The 23224-nt window shown below is 41.7% G+C and overlaps 1 protein-coding gene across 1 annotated transcript; it reads right to left on the bottom strand.

Moving 5' to 3' along the window:
* Positions 1-5134: 5134 nt before the first annotated feature.
* si:ch211-79m20.1 (protein naked cuticle) lies at positions 5135-21618 on the bottom strand. Its single transcript, XM_053335346.1, has 7 exons — positions 20884-21618; positions 12057-12159; positions 10240-10305; positions 9878-10074; positions 7613-8753; positions 5834-5969; positions 5135-5230 (listed from the first exon to the last, which is right to left on the bottom strand). The coding sequence occupies exons 1-6, from the start codon at positions 20953-20955 to the stop codon at positions 5842-5844; spliced, it is 1707 nt and encodes a 568-aa protein (XP_053191321.1). The 5' UTR covers positions 20956-21618; the 3' UTR covers positions 5135-5230; positions 5834-5841.
* Positions 21619-23224: the final 1606 nt, after the last annotated feature.

Raw genomic sequence — 23224 nt, 5'->3', positions numbered from 1 at the left:
GGACAGAAGACAAAACGTAAGGGGTTAGACAGGGCTGCACATGGAGCCACAACTCCCCCTCTGCAAACAACAGGGAGACCAAACTACCAACCAAGTCCATACAAACACACCCTCACCACATGACAACACTATTGTGGTAGAGGGAGACTGCGTGTGTGTGTGTGTGTGTGTGTGTGTGTGTGTCGTCTGGGGTGGGGTGGTCAGATGGGTTTCCTCTAGAGAGTGAAACAAACGGAGTGAAGGAGATTCACTTCCCCATTGGGACAGACAGATAATATTGACACAGTCTGTCACAATAAGAGGCAGACTCAGCCAAAATCTCTGATGGGTTTACAGAAACTCTGACCTACAAAATTATCGGAATGGGAGTCCACGTATCTTTTCGCCACAAGATGTTCTTTGGTTGTAATTAACTAAACGAATGAGTTCACACTACAACATATCAAACATTTCCAGAGTGGTTCCGAGTCAGAGGAAAGAAACAAACTGCAGATCTGATCTCACTCTCACAGATTTATGTCAGACGGTGGGTTGCAGCAATTTTTGACACTCACCTAGAAAGAAAAAAAAAATGATGACTCTGCTGCTGACAGTTATGAGTTACCTGAGTTACTGTCATGGGAATGTAGAAGAGATTAGATGTGATGAAATGCTAATTCAGTGAAATGTTGCTTTTTGGAAACTGCAGGATTTTTGGAGCTTTGAGCTTTCTAAATGTCAGGTATCACATTATTTGGTTATTTCAGCCATCTTTGAGGTTCTTAGCTACATTGGAGAGATTTTTAAATCATCCTAATGAGACAACACATCACCTGAGATCCTCACAGAGTCCAGACCAAAGTCAAGTCCAGGGCTGACTGAGCCTTTACTGTCAGTTATCCGAGGCTCTGGGACATCCTGTTTTGGGTTTTTTTTTTATACAAAAACTGCAAGCATGGCATTCCACGGATGCCATTGTTGTCAATTGTGAACGTAGCTTCACTTTATTCACATTACTAAATTCAACTAAATTTAAGTTTTAGTCACCAAAACATGGTGAAATCTACGAGATGCTTCCTGTTGCATCCTTATTGACAGATGGTAGATTTGATCAGTGGCAAATCAGACTGTTATTTTACAAGCAGATAAACAAGATGTGGACAACAGGTTAGAAAATGTACATTGTTAGTTTCAATCCTGCATTAAATGAACATATAGCAGCCTGTATTTGAGTGATTAAGCTGTTTTACTGTATATGATGTAAAGAACTGGATGTATAATCATTTACATAGCCTATAAGTCTATTTAGACTGTATGGAGGTGTTTTAATGATTAATGATTAATGACTCATTTAAAATATGTAATTAATTTTTTGATGTAAAAATCCAGTGTGTCATCTTTACTAATATTTCTCAAGATGTTCCTTCATCAGAAAGTTAACCTGGTTTTATTAAAGTCTTTCCCTTTTATCTACTCTTTGTTTTAACTGCATCATGTATGGTCTTTTTTTGTTTTACCCTGCTGTTCAAACTGCTGCTGAACTTGATAATTATGCTTATTTTAAAGAGATATGTGAGATAAATGTGAATGAGAGGAGACACAAACTGTGTGAGAGACTATGATAGTGTTGAAAGAGCACTGTCAGCTGTAGTCAGCTCAAAGTGAGTCATTCTCAGGGGAGTCATGTCGCGTCTCCCCTCAGGTGAAAGGGATCCCACACACATAAACATAAACCCCCCCGGGGCAATGAGTCAGGCAGGTGTGCCCGTGTGCGTGGGTGTGAGTATACGTTGTCTGCATATATGCATGTAAGCATCTCGGTGTGTTTTTCTGCTAAAATGGTGCCTTTAACCACCTTGACCTCTTCTTCTCCCCTCAGTCTGTGTGTGCGCACATCTTGTCAGCTGTGCGTCAAATGTAGGCGGGCCGACCGCACTGTTTACACACGACGCCATGGTGTGACCTCGGAGGTTGCCGGTGACCGTGATTGGATGCCAGCTTCCAGCTCATTAAGCTGCTAGCATGGGGACACCGTGCCAGGAGACACACTCTCCATTTGTTTCACAACACACGAACACAGTCACACACACTCGCCAGAGGGACACCGCAGGTATGGCAGGCAGCCACATGCGCGCACACACACACACACACACACACTTACACAGAGTGCATTGGTAGCAAAGGCTCCGTCTGGCCTCGGTGACCTGGCTGAACTTTGGCTCACCCTCATTGGTTCATTACACCACACAACCTCACACCTAGACGCCTATTGGCTGCCGGACCAAACCACAGGGTCATGACTTACAGGAGGGAAAAAGGGGAGAAGAGAAGAACAAATGAAAGGAGACGGACAAAGAAGAGAAAGAGAGCAAAACAAAAGACGCACTATACGTGGTGGATGAGGGACAGTTGATTTGAAATGAGAACAAATGTGATGTAAATTTTAGGGGAACCAAGAAAAATGACCTTTATGTTTTTTTGATGACAGCGTCTTTTTGACATATGTGCGCAGGCAGTCTTAAAGAGTGTGGTCAGCAAAACTGGTGAGAATTTTTTTTTTTTTTTTAGTTCACAAAAGAGCATCTCAGGACTGGAGAAAGACGGAGCAGCTAGTCGATAACTACCGAGGACATGGATATGTGGCTTATTGTAGAATACACAGGCCAACAGTCAGTAGTAGTGAAAACAGTTGTTTGCACAGTTGTGTTTCATTCATTCATGTTTTATTGTCCATGTTTGTATCATGAATCAAATCATTGTTTTTTCAACCTGATGAGCTGCTTTTTTAACATTATGGGTCGATGTGAGAAGACTCTTGATCAATGTGGTCACTCATTTTGAAAGATAACAAGCATGCACCTCTTCATCCATACTCCTCATCTGGTGCTCACAAACACAAATGTTTACTTCCTGTTGCCTTGTTTCATTCAAGAAACAAATCTGCCTCATTGTTTGCAAAAGTGGTATCGGACATAAATCATCTTCTTCCTGTTATTTCTTCCTTTTCCTTCTCCTTAGCTGTAACTTTTATACAGACAAAGCTTGTGAGCTGGATCTCACCATTAAGTTTTTTTTTTTCTCATGCCATCTATTTCACTGTGTCTAAAAACTGCACCCTCTGGCATGACTTGTGAGTGTGATGGCCACTTCCGTATCCAATGGCCTCTGAGAAGGCCCCTTTGTTTAGATGTTCAGTTTTTAACAATTTTGCATCAATTTGTTCTTGTGTTTCTAATTTTATGAAAGACCGAGTAACATTGCACTGACTTAAAAACAAAAGATGCAGTACATTCACAGTATTTGATTGCTAAGTAAAGCTGTGATTTTTTTTTTTTTACAAGTCTAACCATTCCTTTAAATTGAAAAATATGAATTTCACCAAAATCTGTTTGTTGGATTTTTAGGCAGCAACAGTGTGCAGATTTACCATATGTATGCAGTGTGTGTGTGTTTGTTTGTGTTTATGTACCTCAAGGCCTGGTAAAGTACACGCTGAGTCATCACTCTCAAAGAAGATAATCTGCTGACGGTTTTAGCTTTGTAGGGGAAACCCCGTTACACAACAGAATGACATTTAAACTGCCTCTCTTCTTCTTAAATTATCTTTGTGACTCTATGTCCCACTCTCTCTACTTTTATAGTTTATCTCATTATAATCCAATTCATGGAAACATGTCATCACAATGCTTTTACTTTTTTTTTTTTTTTTGGGTCACTTCTATCTTTTTTTCTCCTTCGCACTTGCCCGTGATGTTTCAGCTTACTCCACCTCTAACTGGGCCTTCACCCTCTTTCTCTCTCTCCTTCACTGTCGTTTATCTTCTGTCCATTCCTGGACTCACACCCCCCCTCTCCCCCGTCTCTCTTTCACCATACGATACTTCTCTGTTGACGTGTCCGTCGACTAGTTGCTATAGCAACCAGACATTTCTGCTGACCCCTGCCTTGCCTTGCGTGACAGAGCTGCAGGACATGCAGTCATAGGGCAAAGATTAGCAGATGAGTCTACTGTATGAGTGCATTTATACAGCTAAACACACATGCACACGCACTGTATATGCACATGCACGGATATGCATGTAGCCATTAACATAAAACTACATGATATATGATATATATGTGTACATGCACACTCAAACACACATACAGAATCTATTAGAGACTGAAGCACAAGCAGATGACTGTAAACGATTTGTATTTGTTGAACATTTTTATTTTATATTAAAAATAACATTCATTAACAGTGTACAACCAATAATTATAATCTGCAACAATAATTACACTTGAGAACTGGAGGACTTCATATCGTCCTTTTAAATAAGTTAAGAAATAAAGTTTTTTTCTTTTTTCCCCCAGAAATCATTCTCTAAAAGCATTTATACATACAGTGTTGGCTATAACTGGCTCACAGCGATCTCTAAAAGCCAGGTCTTTAAGACTTGTTTTAATGTGGATATTCATAGCATGTTATCTAGGCAGGCATTTGGTTGTTATTCCATTTGATCTGGCAGTAGAACAATGTGTAAGTTATCAATATTTTCCAGTACGTTAAGCTACAGTACACAGTAGAGCACATTTCTAAACTCAATGTAGTATGATCAGTGAATGGCTACTCCAGTGTTAGATACAGATTTGCAGAATAACAGTAATGTTTGGCATTAAGGTCTGAGCTGCACTCTTCAGTTTCCAGTAATCGTCCCAATGTAGAAATCTAGTTCTCCATATCTCCAGTTTCACTCTCAAGTCAACTTGAGCTCCGTATTCAGCCCCAAATAATGACTTTCAAGTCCAAGTCACCAATCCGTCGCTGAGGTGGAAGTCAAAAAGGTTCAAGCAGCCAATCAATGGCTGTCAAAGAGACCACCAGTCTAGCCTTGGGCATCTGCTTGATGTCCATCGATCCACAGTAATGGGACTTGTGGTTCATACTTATGAATTCCAGTGTTTAGTGTGGCAAATATCCTCCAGTCCAAGGAGTTTATATTACACTCATATTATATCCATGAAGTTGGACACTCTGCGACAGCCAAACAACATCCGGTCCTCATGAGTGGAGCAGAAGTGGTGATTTTCTGTGCAACTGTCTGTTGAAAACAGCAGCAGTGTCCACCAGGTGTGTCGGGATTTTTTTTCCCAGCTTCCGTCCAGAGAGTCCGTCTTTCCACAGTGAAAAATCCCATCATTCGAGTATCTCCATACCCCTTTGGAGCAGTTTGTTTGGCCTCAAGCTTTTGGTTAGCTTTACAGCTTCCTGTCAGAGAAAGAGAGATTTGTATGTTATTTTTCATTTTTGTCCACATTGACTATAGCCTGTTACATCTTTCCTCATTCTCCACTCCCAGTGCTTTCATTATTTTCCTTCTCTTAGTGTAATACCTATAATGTCTTATTACAAATATCACATTCAAACTTCTTGACAACTACTATATACTATCTTCATACTTCATACTTTCATGCAAATTGAGGATAGCCACTTTGTAAGAAACAGAAAAAAAATGTATGTGGTTGATAACTACTGAAGTTTGACAGCAAGATAAAAGCTTGTTGTTTCATTGCCCAGGTAAATACTTTAGACAGCAGTAACATCATTCAGGGCTTGGTGATATTTTTCTTAGTTTCATTTCACTGGTAATAAAAATTAAAAATAATATCCTGACCTCTAGAAGGTTTGAGACTCAGCTACATACCAGTGTCCCTGCAGCTGGTAGAGATTCAAAGGATCAAAGATGCCTCAGCAGGACTTATTTTAATCATCATCCTTCAGATGAAAGTAAACTCCCTCCCTCTATCTATGTATGCCCCCCTACTGCCTCAAGTTACCAAACCCAAATGTATCATCTCTCCCTCCTCTCACCTGCAGCTCTACATGATCATGGCTCTCATGGCTGCTTTGCTGATGCGTTTGCGGTGTTTCCTCCTGCGGCGAGGCGAGGCCGGTCGGAACGGAGCCTGACGGGCTGACAGTGACACGGGAGCCGCAGTAGAGACGACTGGGAGAGAGAGAGGGAGGGAGAGAAAAAGGGACACAGTGAATACAAATATAAACACCAAATGAGAACCATGTTTGCTCTGATAAATGCCTATCAGTGATTAATATATCACCGGCTTGGCTCCCAGTGTTGTGAGTGTGAGTCATACTTTCTCACATTACTTCTAAACGTTTATTAAAAATCCAATCAGATCTGTACAATATTAACAAATGACAGCATGGATCAATTGTTTAAACAGCTTGAACCAGGTTAATGTTCAACAGAAAAGCTGAAAGTACTCTGACGTTATTATACTTCTATGGAAAGTCTTACAAAGGATGTCAGGGTGGACGGAGGGCCAAACAAAGCATTTCACTTTAACACCGGAGACTGGGGCTTGTGTCCCATCTGATAGCAGCAACCCAAAGTACTTTTAGTTGTCTAAACAACAAATGGCTGGTGCAAATCATCAACAAATGCTGGACCTGGTATGGATTGTTTTTGGAATACAGTGAGAACTACCTAATTAGGTATGAGAACTTGATATAAATCATATAAAGACCATAAACACACAACAAACACAGAGAGAAAACAATAAAACAAATGAATAACCTGAACAACAATTTCATCATGCTGTCCAGTACTGAATATAGCACTGCTGGAGAATAAAACAGGGCGTGGAGCTCTCGTAGTGGCTCTGACTACACTCCGAAGGGCACCTGATAACCTTGAAGCCTGTGTAACAAAGCCTGCGGGTTTCAGTCAAACATGAAGCAATGGGAAGTCCAGTTCTCTGAGGGGGGTCCGGGGAAGAATAGCAGGACACATGTGGGCATGTTGTTTAGTCATACATGTGTAGTGAGCTGCTTCCTGCCTGAGAAACTCTCACACTGATTCTCTAGAAACTGGAATTACAATGCATGCCCACCCAACACATAGACACTGGACATAGATCCTTATATCTGTCCTGCATTAGATTTGATATTAGCAGCAGAGGTAATACAAGTCCTCAATCCTGCATTGACCCTAACCCTAACCCGTAACCTGCATGGCTTGAAGTGACAGTAGTGCATATATATAGTTCTCTTATTCTGAAATACCACTTCCCCACTTTTACACATATAGATCACATTACTTGTCATGAGTGGTGCTACTTAAACTGTGAAAACATTCATATAATATCTTTTTGTTCTGTGGCTCTGAAGAGAAGCTTTCTTAAGCCTGAGAAAATGCCGTAGTGATGTCATCAAGGTTATCTCAGACCTCAAATGTTAACAAAAAGTATTTATTACAAACTTATGATGTGGGTGTTTACTACTTAGGCAGGGTCGAACAAAAGATGCTATTCAGTTGTGGGTTATGAGAAATGTAGGGTATAGTGTTCTTTTGAGCTAGACCCATATTAGTGACTACAAGTTGTGATATTTTAGCCTCTGCTGCTTCATTTTGAGTAGTCTTTTTTTAAAAGTCTGTGCCTTATTAGACTCCAAAACAGCAACAACAAAATTTAGAGCAATGCTGAATCAGTGGAGTGCCCCTTTAAGAGCTTCAAGGCCCAGTCATTACATTTAAAGGTATATTTGCAATGAGAAATGATCACAGACCTAGCCAACTAACTTTCATTCACACACACACACACTGTCACACACACACATGACTAGTACCTGTTTTAAATGTGGTTGGCTTTGGTCTTTGGTGAGGATGATGTGGATGAAGATGAGTCTGTGGGTCTGGTTCCCTCTGTACCATCTCCAGAAGTTTCAGCCTCCTCTCCTCTTCTGTTAAATGACCGTCCCCACTGGTCACTTTAGAGTCTTTTTTCTGTCCCTGATTGGCCAGATCCGCCCCGGCCGAGTCCCCGCTATTGGCCGACCCGCTTTCCTCCCTCTCGTTCCCTTCTTTATGACTAGCTGTTTCAGTCTTCGTCTGTTTTTGATTCGTGACCTCTGTATTTTTTTGGCTGGTCACTGAGTCTTTCTGTTTGGCGGGTTCGGGAGAGGTGGCGTATTGTTCTGATTTGGGCGACTGGGTTGGGTTAACAAGTGCGGAGGCGCTGTCTGATTGGGGAGTATTGAGGTGATAATCCTCTGATCCTCCGCGGTTATACGGCTGAAATGGCGTCTGCTGTTGTTGGTGATGATGTTTCTGCTGATGCTGTACCAACTGCTGCTGCCTCTGTGCATGATCGGGATGATGCACGCCACTGCCGCTGTTTGCTACGCCCACGCTGCCCTCCTCCCTGCTCCCTTCATATCCGCTCCCTTGCCCAACTGGCTGAGCACCTGCCATGATACTGTGCTCCCCCCTCGCTTCAGATGGCCAGCTGCTGACCGGCCTGATCACCCCAGTAATTGGCTGGTGCACCCCCGCCTGCACATGGGTTTGAGCTTGGTGCACCCTAGGTTGAGTCCAGTGCACCAGCTGGGTGTAGCTCCCCTGCTGCCACTGCCTCGCCACCGGCTCGCGCTCCTCGGTGCGGTAGTGCTGCTGGTTGTGCTTCAGGTCGTCGTGGCGATGGAGGTCAGCCTTGGAGGTGTGAGTCTTGGGTGGAGCAGGGTGGGCGGTCCGTGGGAGGTGGGAGGACGGGGGAGGCTGCTGTGGTGGAGGTGGAGGAGGAGGGGGGTTGGGGTTGCTCTGAGCGGAGGAGTGAGAGATGGGAACACTGGAGGAGGAAGAGGATGAAGAAGACGAGGAGGACGATGAAGACGATGAGGGAGCTTGACACCTGCAGCTGACGTGGTCTTCCACTGAGATGATGGCTTTGTCGTAGTGGACTTTCCTGTTTATGTACTGGATCTTAACCACCTGGAAAAGAGGAAGATACAAACCAGGAAGATGTTAAACACTGTTCTGTTTGACTAATCTGAGCATACAGTAGCTGCTCATGTGCAGTGAGGCATGTTATGCAACACATAGCAAAGCTACCAGAGATATATCCAGGCAAGCTAATCATTCCTACTAAATTTGATGGTTCTTGCCAAGACTTCCCAAGCTGTGTCATTTCCTAAAAATAGATATGTCAGCATACCTGTTCAAAGTTCAATGTTAAAAGTAATATCATGCATAGATTCAGGTTCTGCATGTCGACCTGCACCATCCTGCAATTCATCACTTGATGCAATGAAATGAAACTACAACCTAAAGCCTTTTGGAGACTCAGAGTCTTTGTGTTTCTCTGACCTGACAGTCAAAATGTATGAAATATTGAATTCTTTATATGAATATTTAGCTGGATTCAATATACAGCGATGGATAAATAGATATTACATAATGACACTAATGTTTATTTGATTTATTTAAGATTAATTTGGCATGGACAGTACACACCAATCAATATTTAAGTTCACACCACAATGTACAGCAATAAACTGTGTGTCAGTTTGTATCAGAAACAACTTTTCACATATGATAAGAACCAAAAACTAAATTACTCATCTTGATAGTTTTTTAATTATAATCTGCTCTGAATCATAAAGGACCTAAAGCCAACCCAAAGTTAATAAACTTTGCCTTCCAGCACCCCTAAAGGCAAGCTCACTGATTAACATGATTTTTTTTTTTACAAGGCTCCATGTGCCTGACTTTTTCAACAAATTCCATTTTAAAGCTTTGGACAGAGCCAGCTTAGTGGTTTTTTTCTTCTTTATGCTAAACTAAGTTGGCTCACGCTACACATTTACCAATATGGTCATACTGTGTCATTATGAGATAATTCTAGTGAATAATGGTGCAAATAAACAGGAAGCATCTAAAAATAAGTATGATGAATGACTCTAGATGAGTTGCCAAAGGGGAAGTTTACCAGCATTTATATTTCATATAGTCGGTTGCTAATTTAATTTTAGTCATCATCACAGAGCGGAAATACCCCACAGTTATTTCTAAACCATGACATCATTTTTGTTATGGTAACTGTATGCACTGTGTACCTGTAGGTATCTGCTGGAGGTGACAGTGGGGACGCACTGCAGCAGCCTGCTGTTGCAGCAGCCCGAACATCGCTGCACCTCCACGCATAGCGGCCACAGCAGGAAGTTGGCGTTGCGGCGGTCCAGCATGGACCTCGTCACCTCCATCACCTCCGTCCTAACTTTACACGCCGCCTGCTGAGCTTGCGGTGCATCCACTGGTGGGAGGAAGTGAGAGAGAAAGAACGAGAATAAGAGGGGGATTTTTTTTTATTAGTAAGAATAGCATAAAATGTGATGAGAGATGCAGATGGAAGAAACAGGTGATAGAAAAAGACACAAAATGCAGAGAGGAAGAGACACAAATAGATGTGGAAACCTACCAAGACTTCTAGTGTATCGGCCGTGGGTGTGGTTTGTGAGAATATCATGCTCGTCTTCTTCCTCTTCTGTAAGAAAAAGAGGGAGGAAGGAGGTGAGATATAAAGGGAGAGAAGGAGACAAAAACACAAACATTGAGTTAAGATAAGTCCACTTGAAATTTTCCACCTTTTCATATTAAAACAAGGCAACATAGTGCCAGCCCGTTCCAAGCGATGACAGAAATCTGTAAAACATGTGAGGCTGTAAGGGCAGTTTTTAGCCAAGCTCATTGTTCGGAGCACAAAGGAAACCATTTTTTTCCCCTCCCCTAAAACAATTAGGCTATTTTCTGCCTTCAATTTGTCTCCCCGCCGTCAAGAATACTGTTGAGAAGCGATATGAATCGTTAAATATAGCTCATGTGTAGATGTGTTACTGTGTGTGTTTGCACTCTCACATATGTCGTCACACTGTAGCCCCTTAGTCCTAATTATATCCCGGGTGTAGATTGCTTTTGGTCACTGTCCGTGTGTGTGTGTGTGTGTGTGTGTGTGTGTGTGTGTGTGTGTGTTGTTTGGTTGCCTGTTAACCATAATTAACAGCCTGGTACAGAAAGAGAACAGTTTCTTATTTTTCTAAGAAGCAGCTTTCTAAATTTATCTGTGCAATTATCTGCGTGTAAATGTTTTGTAAGACTGATTTCTTTCTTCCCCCTTCATGAGCAAACATGTGACCCATTTAATTCTGTTAAAGCCAGAAGGCCAATCAGAATCAGCGTTACTGCATGCTGATGCTGATATAATAGTGATATATTAATGCTTTCTTTTTTTTCCACATGGTGCTCAAAGTTTAGATGGGCATTGTTTTGTTTGCATGGTGATAAAGTCACTATGCATCCCCTCCCACCCAAAAAAACCCCCCATGGCTGCAGGGACGTCAAATGGAAGAAACATCAAACTGAACTGAAACCCCAAAATTGACGTAAAGCAACAAATTCTGCTGAAACACTTCACAGGCTTCAGTGAAAGAGAAAAGTTTTAATTCCAGATAAAAACACGCACTTTGAGTCACTTCCTCGCGCCCCGTTTCAGAGCATCCTTCCCTCTCTTGGTTCCTCTCTGTGGTTGCTTGTTATGTCACTGTTTTTATTTATGCATTATGGAATGATCAAAGGATTGTCTATTAATATATGTATGTGTGTGACTTGGTTTTTCCGAAGGATAAGATTTAATTAATATTTCACCCGCCGAGCTGCGTTGCGTGCTTGTGTCTGTGACTGTGTGTGTACGAGTTTGTTTGGACTGTGGAGGCATAGAGGAGGGGGGGGTGGGTGAGGGGATGGGGGGGGGGGGGGGGGTGGTCTGTTTCTGTCACACAAACACACAGATTCATATTTCAAAACCTGCAGGAATCCAGCGCAGGAGAACAATGCAGTGACCTTGTGCTGTAAGTTTCTCTCTCTGTTGCTCTCTCTCTCTCTCTGTGTCCAACAAACACTAAGCAAGGTCACAGCGACTCTTGGTCTCTGTCTCTCTCTCTCTCTCCCTCTCTCTCTCTCTCGCTCTCTCGCTCTCTCTCTCATCAAGCTGGTTCATCAGTTTTGCTGCTGTCGAGTAAATATTGTCTTAACATGGTGCTTGGCATGAACACTGATACTCTCTCTGTCTCTCTTTCACTGCATTCCTATGTCTTCAGGCCTCTGTAGACACACCCACACGCTTACCTCCTCCGTGTCTGCGTTATTAGATGTGTGCATGTCTGTGTGTGTGTGTGTGTGTGTGTGTGTGTCTGTGTGTCTGTGTGTCTGTGTGTCTGTGTGTGTGGTGGTCATTAGTACCTATTGCATTAGTCTCCTGCTGCAGCAACAGCTTCAGGTCATCCACAGAGGAGATGGGAGAGTTCCTCACCAGGTCGACCAGCGACGTAGGGAGCGGATCGCCCTGTACAAAAACACACAGACAGGAGATTGTTGTGAGGTATGCCAACAAAGATTTGGATGTTAGATTATTTTAAATTGAGGAGCTAGTTCCTCAGAAATCCACATTTCTACACCTAATCAGTCATAACAGGACTGACAAAACCTGCCTTAAGTGGGCCAACAAATGCAGCTGAATCTCAACATAACCAATTGTTGCAAGACTTAAAAGGTCTCAAGGATCAATAGAGAAAGAGTATGAGTGAGAGAAAAAGTGACATATTGAAGTCAAACAGAAAGAGGTACAGAAATAGAGAAACATGCTGATGGTATAATATCTCATTCCCTCATCTCCAGTCAACACTCGCTCCAGTTTCACTTCCTCCTGCAGAGGAAATGATGGTTGTGATGGTGTTTGTTGCTTTGCTGTTGTCACTCTCTCCCTGTCTGTTTACCCACAAACACTGTTGTTGCTCCCAGTGTAACACAGGAAATCAGCTTCCCTATTCCTCTCTCATAGACATGTTTTAACACTACGGTACAGCAACGTTTGTACAACACTAAAAAACATGTAGTCCTTACAATTACAATGTTATGTATGTCATCTAATTATCACTGAAGACAAGAAGATGAATGTGATGTTTAATGAAATTTTTAATGAACGTCATTCCAGGATTTTCATTATGGATTCAGTGTGTGGCTGTTTTTAAGGAAAGACTCCTGCGGTTCCTTTATCAAAATCAAAGAGCGATTACTCAGTGTTCTGTGTCACATTTTGCTTTGGTTGGCTGTAAGTCGATAGTATCTCAGAGCAGTTGGAACAACATTTGATACAGCCACATGCCAGAAAGATGCCAAAACAAATTAAGGAGTGTTAAGAGTACGAGATGAAAATATTTTAGATAACTCCCCGAGATACCAGCAGAGAAAACGTAAAGATATTTATGTTATCGTTAGCTGTTTTTTTTTTAATGATATAAAATTTATGACTGTGTTTATAGAATCTAGAAGTAAACATGTCGCCTCCGCTAATGGTGTAGCAGGGCACGCTCCCAAAATATGGGGATAAAACGGGTGTTAGAGCGTGTAAACATGGCTGCTCAGAGGAATTACACATTTAAATGCGGAGTGTTTTCTTTGCCTTTTTATCAAAGTTGTGTAGAAATGTGTGTAAGGGCTCGTCTACTCCTCTTACTCCTCTTGAGGCTCTATGGGTCATATTCATGAATACAAATGTCCCAGCACTGTGGATGCTCCTATGAAGTTTGATATGTAAGGCTTGCACTCTATTGATTGACATGAGTTAGCATTAAAATGATCAGGAGTCAGTTTTCTGGTACGTGCATGCAGTGTTTTCCTCTTTCAACTCAACATCTATGATACCAAACCCAAACTCCTCCTATTCTCTAACATTCAGCCCAGGTTTCTACCTCAATCACTCATCCTGATGTGATAAGAGAAACCATAGTTACTGTTTATCTTGTGTGGGCTGCGCTACAGGTTGACCTCAGCTGAACTCATTTTGGCTAGGTTGTAACACTGACATTAATCTTGGAGAGGTAAATGGAGGTATAAAGCGGAGCGTGATGACAAGTAGGTGAGGATGAGATTAAAGGGATGCTCTGAAGCACCTGCGTTCAATTCTGTATTAAAAAAAGCCTCTTCTGTTTTGACTGTTCCTCCCTTCCTTCCTTCCTTCCTCCCTCCTTGTTTCCTTCCCTCCTTCCTCCCTTCATTCCTTCCTTCCTCCCTTCCTTCTTTCCTCTGTCCTTTCTTCCTCCCTCCTTCATTTCTTCTTTCTTTCCTCCCTCCCTCCTACCTTCCTTCCTTCTTTCCTTTCCTCCCTTCCTTCCTCCTTCATTCCTCCCTTCCTTCCTTCCTCCCTCCCTCCCTCCTTTCCTTCCTTCTTCCTCCCTTCCATCCTCCCTTCCTTCCTTGACTTGAGGACAACAGGAGGGTTAAAGAGCTACTCAACAGTCTAAAATAAGAGAAGAAACATCTTAGTATAATGTTCAAAGGACAGTTTCATTGTCTTATGTTGTTTCTTATACTTAAAAAGATTTTACAAGCTACATAACTGCTTTTCTGGGAGAAGACACTGATGCAGCACATTTTTTGTCATGAAGGTACCAAGAATATCACACAGCCTATTTTCAATCTATTCATCTATCATCTATCTATGCAACATTTTAATTGAATTGGAAATGCACTATAGCACAACACATTATATCACAATATGCAATTATATACACTGTGAGAGAAGATTTAGCCATATTTCATGTAAAAACAATTTATGTTCAGACTCTAGATAAGAGATAACTCAAACCCTGTTAAAAGACTATTAAAACAGTACATGGAGTCTTTAAAAGAGGGCAATAGTGAAATAATGAGATTTATTTAAGAATTATTCTATTTTTGCTCATACTTTGGATTCTTCCTTAATGTACAAAATTTGACTTTTATTTAATTTCTGGCTCCATCATTTGTAGAGTGACTTGATGAATGTCCTTTATTATCATTTTCTCCAGTTCAGTTCATTTTCCATCTATCTTTCTCTCACTCTCCCTCTCTTTCCCTCTCTCTGTCTGCTTTGTGGGCGGTGGCGGCGGCGGCTCAGGACACCTGGATGACTTTCACGAGCCATTGGCTGACCTAGTTGAGCAAACACATACAAACACACACACATACACACACACACACACACTCGCCCCCACTTTTCCAGTTCACATACAGATGCTTAACCACTTAACTGTCCGCCCAATTTGTCCAGTGAGCCTCACACACAGACACACACACACACACACAGTCTCTCTCTCGCTCCCTCTCTCTCTGTCTCACACACACACACACACACACACACACACACACACAAATGGACACAGGCGCAGGCAGTTTTCTCTGTAAGTGACAAGCTATCATTACGATGACAGTGTTAATCGCAAACATACATGCTCAAACACACACATACAGATTAGAGAGTGGAAATAGACAGGGACAGGCAGGAAATAGTGCTTCATGGCCAAACAACAAACCACTGGTTAAAAAAAGGCCATGAAGTGGACAACAAGCTAATAATAGCAATTTTAGCAAAGGACCTAAATTAACCAGAGTGGGCATGACTCAAAGTTCCTTATTTGCCATCTAACACACGAACACACACACACACACACACACACACACACACACACACACACACACACACACACACACACACACACACACACACACACACACACACACACGCATACACACAAAAATAGGACTATCTCATTGTTTTTCTGTTTTCTGTGAAGCCCGTACATGCCTTTTCTTGTCATTTTTCATATCTTTAGATTGCATGAATGTTTATCTGAGTTCGTGGGTCAAGAAGATAGTCGGATCATAAGATGGCTTATGATCTAAAAGCAGGTCATACACTCGCTCAACGAAAACATAACACACACACAGCTCAGGGCCTTAAAGGAAGCCTGCGAGGCAAAGGGATTGTATGGAATGTTTGAGGAGAAAGGTGAGGTGTAATGGAATGTAATTATGGGGCCAGCTGACGGCACGCACACACACACACACACACACACACACACAAACACACAAACACAAACATGAAATCAAACAGACTCAAAAAAGTAAACACACACACGCACACACATAAAAGCACTGAATCAGAAAGTGTATGATGAGTGACTCAAAATCAGTAGCGCTGTCACACCACATGCCTTCCCCTAACAGAGTTATGGCAAATGGCCAACATACTGTCGCATAAACTCAATAGACACACAGAACTCAGTGGGTGCTCTCTCTCTTACACACACACACATACATGCCAGCAGACAGACTCACCCCCCCCCCTCCCCCTCCTCCCCCTTAGCTGCGGACATGAAGGTACAGATGATGGATGGATAGATGACAGAGGAGAGGAGCATGTGAAAGAGGAGAGAAGAAAGGATAGCAGTGGATAAAATGTTACGACAACTACTTGATCATCACATTAACAAGTTACTACAGCTCTGATGTTAGAACCCTCGAGCAAAGCAGCAAACCCTCAGAAAGGCTTTAAAAACCCGACAGACGTCTTTTGCAGGTGTATCATCGACGGCAATCTGAATTTCTACAGTGAACACTAGAGCTGGAATGATTACTCCATTAGTTATTCAGTAGAAATTCAATCTGTAAATATTTGAATAATCAATAAATTTAAGTCACTTAAAGCTTCTAAATTGTGAGGATCTGCTGCTTTTCTGACAGTGAACTGCACATCGTTGGACTCTTGGTCAAACAAAACAAGCAAATTAGTTGGGACCACCTTGAGCTCACAGCTTTTTTCGATAGTTTACAGACCTAATCAATCAATTAATACATTTCAGTACACACATAACTAAAATATTTGCGCTACAGGAACAATGAAAATTAAGAATCTACAAAAGGTCTCCGCTCACCGTGTTAAAGTCTTGTCCGCCTGTACAAATTTTTAAACTGATGCTCAATCAAAAAAGTATTGAAAAAGGTGAATTAACTACAATCCTTTGAGTAAATAGTTAGGACTACAAGCTAGCTGATACTGTTAGCTGTACGACTGCAGCTGCTTTAAAGTAAAAATCTTCCAGCTGCGAGTTGAGATCGCTGGAGTGTGTCAAGTGTGAAGCAGATGCAGCTGAGTTAGCCTTGGGTGCTGTCTCACTGGGTGATCAAAGGACTAGTGTTCAGGATTTAGTCGCACCTAGCGGCAAGGTTGCAGTTTGCAAACAACTAAATACCTATTCCCTTCCAAGCATGAAGGAGAACTTACAGTGGCTGTAAAACACATGAAAAGGCCCTCTTTAGAGCCACTGTTTGTCCATTCTGGGCTATTGTAGAAACATGGCGGTGCAACATGGCAGCCTCTGTGGAAGGGACCCTGCTCCATGTGTAGATATAAAGGGCTCAATCAAAAGTAACAGAAGCACAATGATTCTTATTTTCAGAGGATTGCACACTAATGGAAACATATTACCGCTAGATGCCACTACATTTTGCACACTGCACCTTTAAAGTTAGTCTGAATTTACTTTATATTTGCTGTTTTTTGTGCTTTCTTTACATATTTTTTTATTCTTGCTGTTAGTAAGTGTTACAGAAAGTAGAAAATAAGTTGATATTATATTGATTCCAGCAGTCATTTTAATTTAGGGTCTACATTAGCAGCATGTACAACCAAAGACACAATCACATACACACAGACACTGCATACATATTGGATTTACCCCATCTCACTTCATCAACACAATGTCTAAAAAGTTTCCTCCTCCTCTATATATTGATTCTAACATCATGTTTATATCTATAACCTTTTCCCTGATGAGTTCACCTACTATTATCCTTTAAAACACTTTAACTGTGACTTTTCTCATTCGTTGTTGCTATTCATCTTATTTCCAACTATCCACTTGACTCTACGTTTAGATTTTTCCTGTAATACTGCACCACTCAGGGCTTACAAACAAATACTCTTATGTGCCACTGCGCTTTTCCATCTGACACACATGCACGCACAGAGGCACAAACCCTCCCCACCCCCGACACACAAACACAAGCACATATGTCCACTGACACATGTGCAGCTATACTCGGTCATGCACCCAGATGTGCACACACACACATACACACACACACACACACACACACACACAAAGTCTGTGAAATCCCTGGCAGATTAGTTGTTGTTCTTATGTAAAATGGATCAAGCCAGGCAGTAGCAAATCATCCAAGCTAGCCCTCAGAGACAATAGTCAGACAACAACCTGTTCAAAGGCCACCAATCAGCTATGTGTGTGTATGTGCGTGTGTCTGTCTGTGTGTGTGTGTGTGTGTGAGTGTCACTGTGAGTGTGTGTTGATGTAACAGTTGTGATTTGAACAGCAGATGACAAAAGAATTGAAATATGACCTGGTGCATGAGTGCATTTGTGTTTCCATCTGACTCCACTCCTGTTTAAATGGATTTAAAAATGAACCGCAACAACTGTGTGTGTGTGTGTGTGTGTGTGTGTGTGTGTGTGTGTGTGTGTGTGTGTGTGTGTGTGTGTGTGTGTGTGTGTGTGTGTGTGTGTGTGTGTGTGTGTGTGTGTGTGTGTGTGTGTGTTTGTGTGTGTGTGTGTGTGTGTGTGTGACAACATATTGTATAAGCAGCTACGTTTGATTGGATTGCTCATAGACAAAGAAGCAGCCCAGTAAATCAAATATCTTTCCCTCATAAGTGATGCTAATATTTTCTGCAGGTACTAATCATTTCAGCCTCAGTGAACCTGGAGTGACTTGGCTGAATAATCTCTGTGTGTGTGTGTGTGTGTGTGTGTGTGTGTGTGTGTGTGTGTGTGTGTGTGTCTCTGTGTGTCTGTGTCTGTGTGTCTGTGTCTGTGTGTTTGTGTGTGCGTGTGACTGCGCCTATGTGACTGTGTGACGGTGCAAACTGAAGTATTTTCCACAGACAGATGTGGCAGACCTAAGACGTCAAAGATGTCTCCATTTTTTCCATCTCTGGACTAAACATTGTGACAAGATAAGGATTAAAGTGTCACAGAGTCTGAGTTGGACACACACGTCAACCTGATGCCACCTCACACTCAGATCACATGGCAGCTCAGTGATCATTTGAACAGAAAAAAAAGTCAGATGCCCAAAGAGATCCATAAGCTGTACTCATCATGCACATGATATGGAGCATGCTAATAGTTTCAGTGATTATCCAATATTAAAGGGTCGCAGGCTTAACCCCAATAACAGCCAGTTTCCACCCAATCACCAAAGTACCCTTCTGCTAGTGCTAGGCATGGAGTCTCTTTCTGATAAAGCTCATTGAAATCTGTGGAGTTTTGCAGCTTTACTGTCTGAATTATGATATTCTGAATGTCAATAAGAGCCATAAGTGTCAGGATGCTGTGACTTTGATGAGGAGATGCTGTGAGAATCCTGCTTTGTTACCATGATATAAAGAGGTAATTAACAAAAGTGCAAAAAGCTTAAATGTGCAACAGATCACATGTGTCCACAAACAAAGGTTAACTGGTTCTGCCTTTGCAAACTGGCATCACATCAATGGAAAAGAAAGAGAAACGATTACATGTTCAACCATTAAAGCCACAAATCAGCAAAAGCAGAAGTGGTGTGCCGAGGCCGAGTGTGAAAAATGTGAAACGCTGCAGAATGTGGATCGCATCCATCCAGACCTTCACCACAGAGGTGGGGCATCAGTAAAATGCTCAGAGATGTCTTCGGCTTCGGAAACATCAACAATATTTAGTGATATTTCCTGTAGATGTGAGGACAGCTCGCTATGCAACAAGCTATCACTGTTTTACACAGATCATCTGACAGCTCATCCACATGACTGAGCAGTGTTGGAGAGAGAACACGACCAAATGAAGGAGGGGAGCGGGACTTCTGAAACATTTTGATGCCTCAGGAAAAAGTTACATATTTAAGCATTTGAAAATTTGAACATGTGAAATGTTTAATATACATGTGAAGATTATGTGCTGAAGTACAATCGGCAATGAGTAAAACCCAAGTAGTTGCACATCCATTCAAAACTATGCTGTCTGGACATTTTGACCAGTTTTTTGCGATATGACAGATTGCCATGGGGTGCATATGTGCAGACTCTTTCTTGTCTATTGTAATGTTTATTTGAATACCAGAAAGCTTGTGTTTACTGGCTGCCAGCTGAAGAAACAGGTGTCTGAATAAGTTAACAACTCAAACAGCACTCGAGGAATGCATTAAAGAGAAAATTATTTCAGCAGTTAAGTGACAACAGGACCTCGTTTTTTTGGTGTGACCGTGAGAGCAGCTGGGCTGACGGATGGATTCTGGCTCAAGCTTCGTACTGTAGGTTATCTCCTGCTGCTGGGCCATGAGCCAAGGCCCTGCCTCACCCTCTCTCTGCCTCTCTCTCTATGACTCTGTGAGTCCTGCATGCAACACTGGCAGAATCACGCATGAAAAGGAACCACAGAGACTGGATGCACACACATAACAGTGCATTGTTTCATTTGTTCACCTAATAATTAAATAAATTGTTACAGAAAACATTCATCAGAGGATGAAGATGATGATGATGATGATGATGGTGGTGACAATGTAGCCAATGCTCCATACAAGTGAAGAAAAAACCTCAACAGTCAAGGTCTCATCTTGTCTCACTGTCTGTGTATCCAAGTCAGAAAATGAACTCATCCTTCTCTCATGTTCAGTTTGTTGGATATCAGAGCTACTCGTTTTCAGTGTAATGACAAGATAAGAGCAGGGATCCGAGTAAAATAATACGATAAGGAGAGATCAACAACCCCTCAATCAAGAGCATTTGGATGTTAACTTAATGGTCCCAATATAATGATCTTTCTGTATGAGCCTGTCTCACTCAAACTGATATCCGCTTCGAAATTAGGCTGTGCCAAGGATGTAACCAACCTTATTGGGAGCTTAATAGAGTTGACACAGATATAAATCTCTTTAAATTGCTCGCTATGAATCACTATGGACAAAAGTTGCCTGAAAAGAGCGTAAAAATGCACGTCTTATACTTAACTCTATTTTCTGGTGGTCTTATATTGATGACCACATCTCTAATTGCTACAACATAATTAATCATTTTAGCCTAAAATCTGTCACTAAGTAGGCCTACAACTTTGCATTTGTGTATGACAGTAATCCAATTTAGTTTGGTTAGTATCACCTCTCACTAGAGGTCAAAATCTGTTAACCGGTACCGGTCTTACCTCAGCGCTGCCGAGCCGCAGACGGGCCGCTGAAAGCGCAGCCAGTAGCAGCAGCAGGACCCAGGATCTCATGTTGCCGCCCAGCCTGAGGAGCCGCAAGCGACCGGCTGGGCATTTAGCACCTCGGTGTCCAATCCCCCGGCTGCACCGAGCCTCGTCCCGGTGTTGTTGTGAGCTGCCCGCCTGTGCAAGGCACGCACTGTTATATATCCCAAATGTGTCACTGCCTATGTGCGCCGCTTGTCCAAATGTTTGCTCACGCTGACTCACACGCAGGCTAGACGTCTGAATATGTCTATACTCGTGTTTTGAAAACTCTCAAAGGGAGACGTCAAGGGTACTCTAGGACAGGTGCGTAATGCAAGGTGTTATAATACACGAAAGCTTCAGCCACTCAGTTCCTATTATATCAGTCTGCTGTGTAAGAGACAGTCCCAATAAGCTCCCGCTGCGAATCCAAAAACGTCTCCAAATGTATAATTAAAGAAAAATTAACATGTGTCCATTCTTCAGTCAAAGCTCCACTCAAAGATGATCAGACTCCGAGCACTGGTCCTTAAATCGCATTCAAATAGTTCAACAATGCAGCAGTCTCCTCATAAGTGACACCTCTCATCTCCAAAGATCCGTGCGTAAAAGTTGGTTCACCCTCGAATGCGTAATTCTCTGGACGCTCAGATGTCAAAATTCAGATTATTCTCACTACAGCGCGATTTACTTGACTGGAAATGTGGATTTTTTAATCTTAAGCTTCTTATGTGCCTCCCTGTCAGTCTCTCTGTCCCCTCTCTTGGTGTTTCTCCGTTTTCAACCTCCCTGGATCAGGTTGTTCTCGCCTCACGCGCTTCTGCTCTCTGGTTGCGTCTTGAGCGGTGGGCAGCTTTTGCAAATAGCAGCAGGGCCTCTCCTCCTGAAGTTTTAGCGCGTCAAGTTTGAGATATCCACAACGACGACGGAAACGTGGCGACTTTCCTTTCAAAATAAAATGATATAATCGATTTGTCAAAGTCTATTTTATGGCATCGGCAGAGAAATGAGATAAGTGTGATATATAAATACATCTGTTGATCATAATAACAAGTAATTGCACTAAATGGACGTAGTTTAAATCTTTACTTAAGAGAAAAAAGTACTGTAAAAGTAGCTCTGAGTATAAGTTGTTAAAGTGGTGTTGTATGTATGAAAATATAATAACAATACTCCAGTTTATCGTCTACTGCTCCTCAGATATTTGAGTAATTTCTCCTTGGTTTGTGTAGTTAGGTTTCAGCAATGATACAGACGATCCTAGTGACTGTGGAGTTTTTCTTTGAAAGTTCGCGACCGGAAGTCTTAAATAATGTGGCTGTGGTCCTCAAGTTTGCTTCAGGGGCCCTGTTCCTCACCTCATGAAGGCAGGGTTTACCGCCACCTTATTAGGAGCAAGCAGACCTGGGAGCCTGCTGGTGCTCTTAAAGGGAAAGTTTGGTGGCTTCATATCAGAGCAGTGATTCCCAACCTTTATGACTTGTGACCCCATAAAATAAAGTCTATGCGGGACCCCTATTTCCACATTGGATTATAATAAAAGATGATTATTTTATTTTTATCTTAATAACTTTTAGAGGCTTTTCAGAGGAGATAAAATACACTAATTATCTTTTTTTCAAAGCAAAAATTAGCAGAAACATTAACAAAAATTGTGTGTCAGAAATGTTCTTTTTTGTTTTGTTTTGTTTATTCCTATTGTCCGATCATCTCATGACCCCTTAGATTAATCCAACAACCCCTTGTTAGGGTCTCCACCTTTGGATTGAGAACCACTGTATTAGAGGATTACTAATCTCTGCTTTATAAAGATGAAATAAAGTCATAGAACATGCAGACCTAAATATATCACCAGGATAAAAGAGACAAACAGGAGAGACATACGCTATCATATATAATCAAATAGTTTGTGTGGTTAAGTATACCTGACCACACTTCTTACTGGTGGTTGTGTAATACACGTCAATTGAGCATCAGTCATCTTCTGGTTCTGTGTCCATGATTAAACTGTATGATGAACTGTTCTCTGTAGAGCTTCTGCTACCGAGAATCTCCTCCCTACAGACACGATACACTTTAAAAGTAGATTAAAAAACATATCTGATGAATCTAGTGAATCTTACATAGATGTAACTTTTACTTATTGTGATTTTGGGATAATTTTTACTTTATTTCCTATTTTTGTGTCGTCCTTTTCAGGCTCAATCTGAGGTATTTAACTTATTTTGTGATCTCTATATGTGGCTTGTTTAGCTTTTTCTTGTTTTATTGATTAACATCATTTTTAAATTGCTGTTTGTTTTATTGTTGGTCA

This window comes from Scomber japonicus, chromosome 2 (genome assembly GCF_027409825.1).
Source record: "Scomber japonicus isolate fScoJap1 chromosome 2, fScoJap1.pri, whole genome shotgun sequence".
Classification (NCBI taxonomy): Eukaryota; Metazoa; Chordata; class Actinopteri; order Scombriformes; family Scombridae; genus Scomber; species Scomber japonicus.
The sequence above is the reverse complement of the archived record's forward strand: the minus strand, read 5'-3'. Positions and strand labels throughout refer to the sequence as shown.